General features: G+C 43.1%; 1 protein-coding gene across 2 annotated transcripts; it reads left to right on the plus strand.

The window, feature by feature from the left end:
- The first annotated feature begins 807 nt into the window (after positions 1-807).
- Positions 808-4858, plus strand: LOC124118098 (transcription intermediary factor 1-beta-like). 2 transcript variants are annotated; one of them, XM_046480173.2, is made up of 3 exons: positions 808-1056; positions 2332-2374; positions 3563-4858. In XM_046480173.2, the coding sequence occupies exon 3, from the start codon at positions 3572-3574 to the stop codon at positions 4589-4591; it is 1020 nt and encodes a 339-aa protein (XP_046336129.2). In that variant the 5' UTR covers positions 808-1056; positions 2332-2374; positions 3563-3571; the 3' UTR covers positions 4592-4858. The 2 variants fall into 2 exon arrangements, with proteins under 2 accessions (XP_046336129.2, XP_046336128.2); XM_046480172.2 differs by lacking the exon at positions 2332-2374 and having other exon boundaries at positions 815-1056.
- Positions 4859-7653: the final 2795 nt, after the last annotated feature.

Below are 7653 nucleotides of genomic sequence, written 5' to 3' on the forward strand. Positions count from 1 at the left end.
GTAAAGCAATATTCTCATTCTGCTGGATACGGAGAAGAGGATTGCTGGGTAGAGGGTGTAGCCCTAGAGATTATTTTTGCATTGTGAGACTTGCAGTGTAGACCTTCAGGAAAGGCTTTGAATATATACGGACCGCCTCCGTGGTCTAGTGGTAGAGCGTCCGCCCGGAGAGCTGGGGTTCGATCCCCGGCCGCGTCATACCAAAAGACGTTAAAAGATGGTACTTGTTGTTACCCTGTCTGGCGCTCGGCATTAAGGGGCTAAAACAAGGACTGGTCGGCTCGGAGTCAGTATACTGTGTCTGAGTGGGGTATTCATGTTAAACTGCGGCATGGTATCCCAGTGAGCTAGCACTATAAATCGGCATCAGTCCGGACTAGGACAAGCAGCTACACAAACACATACACGTGCATGCACGTCGCTATATAAGTGCAATTATCTTGGACGCGACGTTAAACCTCATTTCACCTCACCTCACCTAGAATATATACGACACACCAGTTTACACCTTTCAACGTTTAATCAGCCCCGCTTATCATACATTTATACGAACAACAAAGCTTAACTTGACACATAGCTGAACGTATATTTTGCACAACATTCACGATCACGGAACCAATAATAGATACATGCAATTATCGCGTGCAATATAACGTCCCATTGATCTATATCCAGAAGGCGTCAGCTCACGCCGAGAGTCTACAACGCAACTCATCGACCTGTCACCGCATGTGTTGTCAAACCATTGTCACGATGCTCATAAATTTTATTTACGCTAATATTCAAACGCTGACATTTACGTCTCTCCCACGGGACCACACGGGTAAATCAAGATCCAGTGTATCGGAATTTACAGCGGCTCATAAAACGAGTCGTAATGCAAGCTGCTTCTGGACAGAGGTGGCGTGACCGGCTTCAGATGCTGTACGGTCAGATGAGGGGATGATGAGATGAGCAGGCAGCCAAGAGTTGTCAACAATTGTAGACCTAAAGGAAGAGTTGGTAGACACCTCCATGTACAGGACTCTCAATTTTATTCCCTCAATTCATTCTGAGGTAAGCTACTTTTAGTCTTACAGTAAACAGCGTAACTACTCCTCCACTTGCACAATATTTCACAAGAGGTTTCACCCGCGAAGATCCGGGTGAGAATAGGTCTTTAGCAACCCATGCTTGCCGTAACAGGCGACTATGCTTGTCGTAAGATGCGACTAACGGGTTCGGGTGGTCAGGCTCGCTAACTTGGTTGATGCATGTCCTCGTATCCCAATTGCGTAGATCGATGCTAATGATATCAATCACTGGATTTTCTGGTCCAGACTCGATTATTTACATATGACTGGAATACTGCTGAGTGCGGCGTTTAACAACAAACAAACAAACAAACAAACAAACAAACAAACAAACAAACAGACAAACAAACACAATGGGTTTCATGTGTGTATATGACAAACTATTGATTACCTGCACAGATCTACACTTGCTGGTCTATGTATGTGTATATGTATTCATCAGTATTTCATGCAAAGAAGAAAATGCGGATCCGATATGGAATGTTAACATGTTAACGTGTCAAATATTTAAGCAACAACAAGGCAAATATTTATATTACAACAGTATAAATGGAGTAATGTCCAGTAGCGTCATGGAGATTTTACCAGCTGCGATAACCATCAACATGGGTTTAACCTTGTATCAGATAAGTCGGTGTTGAAAACGGAGTGACTTTGCACAACGTGATCCACAACGAAGTATATAAGACAGCTACGCGATAAATGGAAAATAACTATGAATAACGAAGCGTTTATGATATATTTCTGTGTGAAAGACTGAGTTTTCTGAAGTTGCGAAAAGTGATATTTTCATTGCAGTGAACATAACACTTGATATTTCACCGCAGTGAACGTAACACTTGGACGGAAATTTTGTCATACAAGAGTTACCTCCCCACACATTGTCTCTCTTTATCGTCAATATATAGCCCCCACACAAACTGTTTACCTGTTTTTTACGCTAGTTCCACTATGATAAGGCCAAAAAAAATGGCAGATGGTCATTTATGGAGTTAATATCGATTCTTGCCGTTTGCTATTCTTTTAAAAATATTTCGTTATAAACTCAAAATATATCATTTAACTCGTCAATGTTCTTTTCGCAAAGCCCTTTTTTGTTACTTGACCAGCCTGTATTCTTTCGCTTCCAACAGCGGTCTCGTAGATTTCAAGAACATTTTAATTAAGTTGATTTTGTATGTTATCACATCTAAATGTATGATAAAGAGTTTTCGTGAACATAAATATCTTTGTTTACTTTTGTTTATATTTTTTAAAGATTTTACAAACATGGAACTACTTTTCAAGTCGCCTTTATAAGGGTAGGTGAAACGTCCTTGTGTGTTAAGTAGCAAGAGTTTACGTTTCAATGTTTTACATTTTCCGGAAGACAACTACGCAAAAAGTATATAATAAATAGGATGTTCCATAACGCCACTGAAAATATCTCCTTATCCCCCATGACTCGATGAGAGAAACATAATATTTCATTCGCCACATGAAATATTCTCTTTTTCTTTTACGAAAATAATTGTTCCATCATGACGTCATTTCTGGAAATTCAAACACAGGCTCGAAACTTAATCGCGTCGTAAATTGGACGACGTTATTTTCGAGAGGGAAGTGTCTCGTGAGTCGTTCACCATAGATGTAGTTGGGCAACGCAGATAAACCCAATGGCCGAACGCTCGCACCCAAAAGTGGAAGATATAAGGCAATTGGTTTTGGGAGACAAGGCATAGACAATCGACAGGGAAACTTGTGAGAATATCTGTAAAAATAAAAACTAACGCGGTTTCAGTACTAAATGGGTTTCAGGACAAACGAGGTTTCAGGAATAATGAGGTTTCAGGACAGATGGGTTTTCAGGACTAACGAGATTTCAGGACTAACATGGTTTCAGGACAAACGAGGTTTCAGGACTAACAAAGTTTCAGGACTAATAAGGTTTCAGGACTAAATGGGTTTCAGGACTAACGAGGTCTCAGGACTAGAGGTTTCGGGGCTGATGGGGTTTCAGGATTAATGAGGTTTCAGGACTATCGGGGTTTTAGGACAAACGACATTTCAGGACAAACGAGGTTTCGGGACTAGCAAGGTTTCGGGACTTTAGTAGAATGAGGTTTCAGGAATAGAGGTGTTTCGGGACTAACAAGGATTTGGGACTAACGTGGTTTCAGGACTGACGGGAATGATAGCTCTCGTTTTGGTCGCAGAGGAAATGGTTGCATTGATAGGTTCAGGACAGGGGGGATTTCAGGACTAACTGGGTTTCACTGTTCCAAATGATGATGTGTTTGTGGTGTGACAAATCTGATTTCCTATTGCAATGTTGAAAGCGGTCTGATGTTGCACACAATATGCACACTTATTCGTGTGTAACCTGCCGTCCAGGGTGCATAGACTCCACATAGGGAGATGCCAGGAGGGTATTCACATACCTTACTTCCCTACAACTTTATTCTATCAAATGTATTCGACCTGATTCTCATATCTATCTTTCATTACAGATCGTCAGAATGAACCATGATGACCTGCTTGGTTGTTCCTTCTGTGAACAGAAGTACGCCGTGAAGCGCCGTGACCCCCGCCTCCTGCGCTGCCTCCACGCTATCTGCGAACCCTGTCTGCAACAACACGGGGACCTCCGGGACACCGACTGCAAGACATGCTCCGCCGAGCAGATCGGGCGGGAGGGAATTCCAGTCGACTACGTCCACCGCAATGAGCTCATCCTATACATGGCCAAGCACGCCCCTGAGAGGCTGCAATGCACCAACAAACTGGATGGCAATAAGGGGAAGGTGTACTGCTTTGAATGCAACCATTTCCTCTGTGACCAATGCGAGAGCTACCACGCCCAGTTGGAGTCTACCATGAACCATATCTCCGTGGACCTGGGAGACCTCACCTCCCACCCACTGACAGAACAGGAGACGAAGCAGAAGTGTTCCTCTCACCCTGACTACCCCGTGGTGTTCTACTGCCGGGAGACATCGTGCCGGAAGCTCATCTGCCTCTACTGCTACACAAAGGAACATTCCGGGCACGACACTCAAGACATTGATGATGCATATGACGAAGAGAAGGAGCGCCTGAAGAGCACGTCCAACCGCCTGGATTCCAAGATCACATCTGTCAAAGCATTGGAACCGATAACCAGGAAAGCCAGCGAGCAGAGGCAGAGAATCCACGATGCCTTCGAGAACATCCGCATCTCTGTCAGTGATCGTCAGCGGCACCATCAGCAACTTTTGAACTACCACTACGGCGCATTCCGTCAGACATCGAACGAGAACCTCATGCTTCTGAGAGAGCAGATAACCCGGACCATGGATTACTACTATCAAGCTATGTCCTTCTTCCATGACCCCGAGTATGAGGTCTTGGAGGGTGGGATCCCACTGAAGACGGACACGACTGAACCCATGACTCCCGACTCTGACTTGGTGTTTGTGCAGGTTGGGCTGGCAAACCTTCTGCAAGATATCCGAACATTTGGGAAGGTGAATAAGCTTGTTCATGAATCAAACTGTTAGGTTTGAAGTTAATACGTTAACAAATACATTACCCCTATTGCCCAAGGCAAGGCATCAATTACAAATCCACTCTTATTTAGAGGCACTATCGGGGAAGAATCGTAACGGCTGATGCCAGCTGATGTTGATCTTAATGATCATGAACTATATGCTATTAGTTTTACTTATGTTTAGCTGTGTATGGTAAAGGAGAACGTTAATGTTTATAAGAATAATTTAATTTACAGGCCTGTTGGAGATGTTGTATACATGAACATGAATAAAATAGTTGCCTGTTTCAAAGTGGTTAATGATTTTCATACGCAGATGTCTGCACATGATTGTGCATTCAGACAAATGACGTGTTAATATCGATGGTGGTCTTGCCATGACCAGGGGCGGTCGGGTAGCCTGGTGGTTTAAGCGTTCGCTCGTCACGCCGAAAACCCGGGTTCGATTCCCGACATGGGTACAATGTGTGAAGCCCATTTCTGGTGTCCCCCACCGTGATATTGCTGGAATATTGCTAAAAGCGGCGTTAAGACATACTCACTCACTTTCAATGACCAATAAGGATGTAGTTGCAGAGACAAATCTGAATTCCGTTTACTTTGAATTCCCCATCCGTTCACAATTAGATACGCCTCGCAGACAACAGGTTTTAAATAAGTCCCCAGAGTTATAGTAGCAGCTCAATTGGTCAATGAATTGGTGGATAGCGTGGCATCGTACCCCGACGGCATAAGACGTTGCTCGTAATATCAACCACTGGTTTGTCCGGCTATTTACAAGCATCTGTGATAGAGCTGAAATAATGCTGACTACGGTGAAACACAATAAACAAACACAAAATGGGTAACAGATCATTGTGTGGGAGATAACATAGAGTGTCCGTGTGTTACCGCCAAGGTGCTATACACTGTACAGTGTTCATAATGCTGTTTCGCGCAGCAATTCAGTTTGAAATGTCACACATCTTCCGGGTTTACCAAGATGGTGAAGCATACAGGCACGGGTGCTAACAAAACAAGAAACATAATCGGGCGAATCTGCACGTCTGCATTGAGAACTAGCATACATGTGCCAAAAGCAGGTACGATAATACCATCTCCCTTTATAAAAGGGCTGAATTACATGAGGAGGTGTATGATCCTGTTGCCTCCTGCATGGCCCCGTTCCACTCAGTGAGACCGGCCGCTTCCGTGTTCTAGTGGATCGAGCGTCTGCCCGGAGAGAGGAAGGTGGGTGTTTTGATCCCCATCCGCGTCATGCCAAAAGACGTTAAAATATGGTAGTTGTTGATTCCCTGCCCATATGAAAAAGAGGACTGTACATAGTGCATATTCTCTTTCTGAGGCCCGGAAATGAGATTTTTTCCCCGACTGTACTATTATTAACATTTAATTCCCAAACAAGGCAAAGGTTTGAGCTTTCACACTAATCCTGTTGGAAAATATTATACATCAATTTTGGATACACTATTTTGTAACAATAACAATACGCGTGATTTAGATCAAATATGTAAAACAAGTGGTCAAACATTTCGTGAGCAACTACTTGATCCGATGAAGTATTACTTTGAGTCGGTACAGGGGGAAGAGAATAATCCCAAACTAAGCTTCTACCCTTATGCACAAAATACGACAAACTGGAGTCGTCAAAAATGACTTTATGTCTAAGTTTGTTTTGTTTGTTTGTTTGTTTGTTGTTTAACGCCTCACTCAGGAATATTCCAGCTATATGACGGCGGTCTGTAAATATCGAGTCTGGACCAGACAATCCAGTTATTGATATCATGAGCATCGATCGACGCAATTGGGATCAATGACATGCTTGAACCAAGTCAGCGAGCCTGACCACCCGATCCCGTTAGTCGCCTCCTACGACAAGCAAAGTCGCCTTTTACGGCAAGCATTGGTTGCTGAAGACCTTTCGTACCCCGGATCTTCAGAAATATCGAGATCACTATATTAAACATTGTTTCGTTTTATGGCACAAAACACGCAAATAATCCGGGCAGTGCTCGGCATGAGCAATATCAGATTGACAGCTTCCCGCGGGGTGACATTTGTAGACAGATTTGAACTCCATTCCAAGCCCTTCACTTCAGCATAGAGTGTAGTGGCCAGAGTTATCCCCCTTAGATATATCTGCTCCTTCCACTAGAGGTGCTGCCAAAAATGGTCGTCTGCTAGGCCCAGAAGTCGAAGGTCCAGCAGATGATTTTGAGAACACATAGCAGGAGTGTATCATACTCACCAATTTTTTGGGAAAAGGAGTGAGTTTTTACTATGAAACTGTCAAGGTAAACTAAATTAAACTGTTACTTTTTGTGGTTTTCTGTAATAGTCAACTAAAATGTGTACAGATCTAGCCTAGATCATAAGATAAGGTCGAAAGGGCCTAAATTGTATGTGGTTTTGGGTTTACATTAGGTTCTTTAATATGTTGAATTATTGTATTTGAATGTTACTGACCAGCAGTATTCAAAATGAAGTTTGTTTGGTTTGTTTGTTGTTTTATGCCACACTAAGCAATATTCCAGCTTTATGACGGCGGTCTGTAAACAATTCAGTCTGGACCAGACAATTCAGTGATTGATATCATGAGCATCGATCCACGCAATTGGGATCGATGACATGCTTCAACCAAGTCAGCGAGTCTGACCACCTGATCCCATTAGTCGCCTCTTACAACAAGCAGAGTCACCTTTTACGGCAAGCATGGGTTGCTGAAGACCTATTCTACCCTGGTTCTTCACAGGTCTCAAAATGAAGTGGACTCCTGGGTCTTGTTTTTTTTCTTCTGATCTAGTATTTGAATCTCGGATCCCAAGACGTCCATCTTTACATATAGATATACATATTACAAACACAAAGGCAAAAAAGTCGGATTATTTTCATTTGAATAAGGGCTAGTTTCTATTTGAACACCTCTCAAACGCACATTCAGCTGGGTAAATGTCTTTCAAGTTGCCAGACTGAGCAAGCTGGACGTGGTAGATCTTTGCATGTTCAAATCCTGAGGATCTTTGCATAGTCCTCAGAATGTATGCAGAAAATATTTGTATAGCAGTGATGACT

This window comes from Haliotis rufescens, unplaced genomic scaffold (assembly GCF_023055435.1).
Source record: "Haliotis rufescens isolate VD_foot unplaced genomic scaffold, xgHalRufe1.0.p SCAF_9, whole genome shotgun sequence".
Lineage (NCBI taxonomy): Eukaryota > Metazoa > Mollusca > Gastropoda > Lepetellida > Haliotidae > Haliotis > Haliotis rufescens.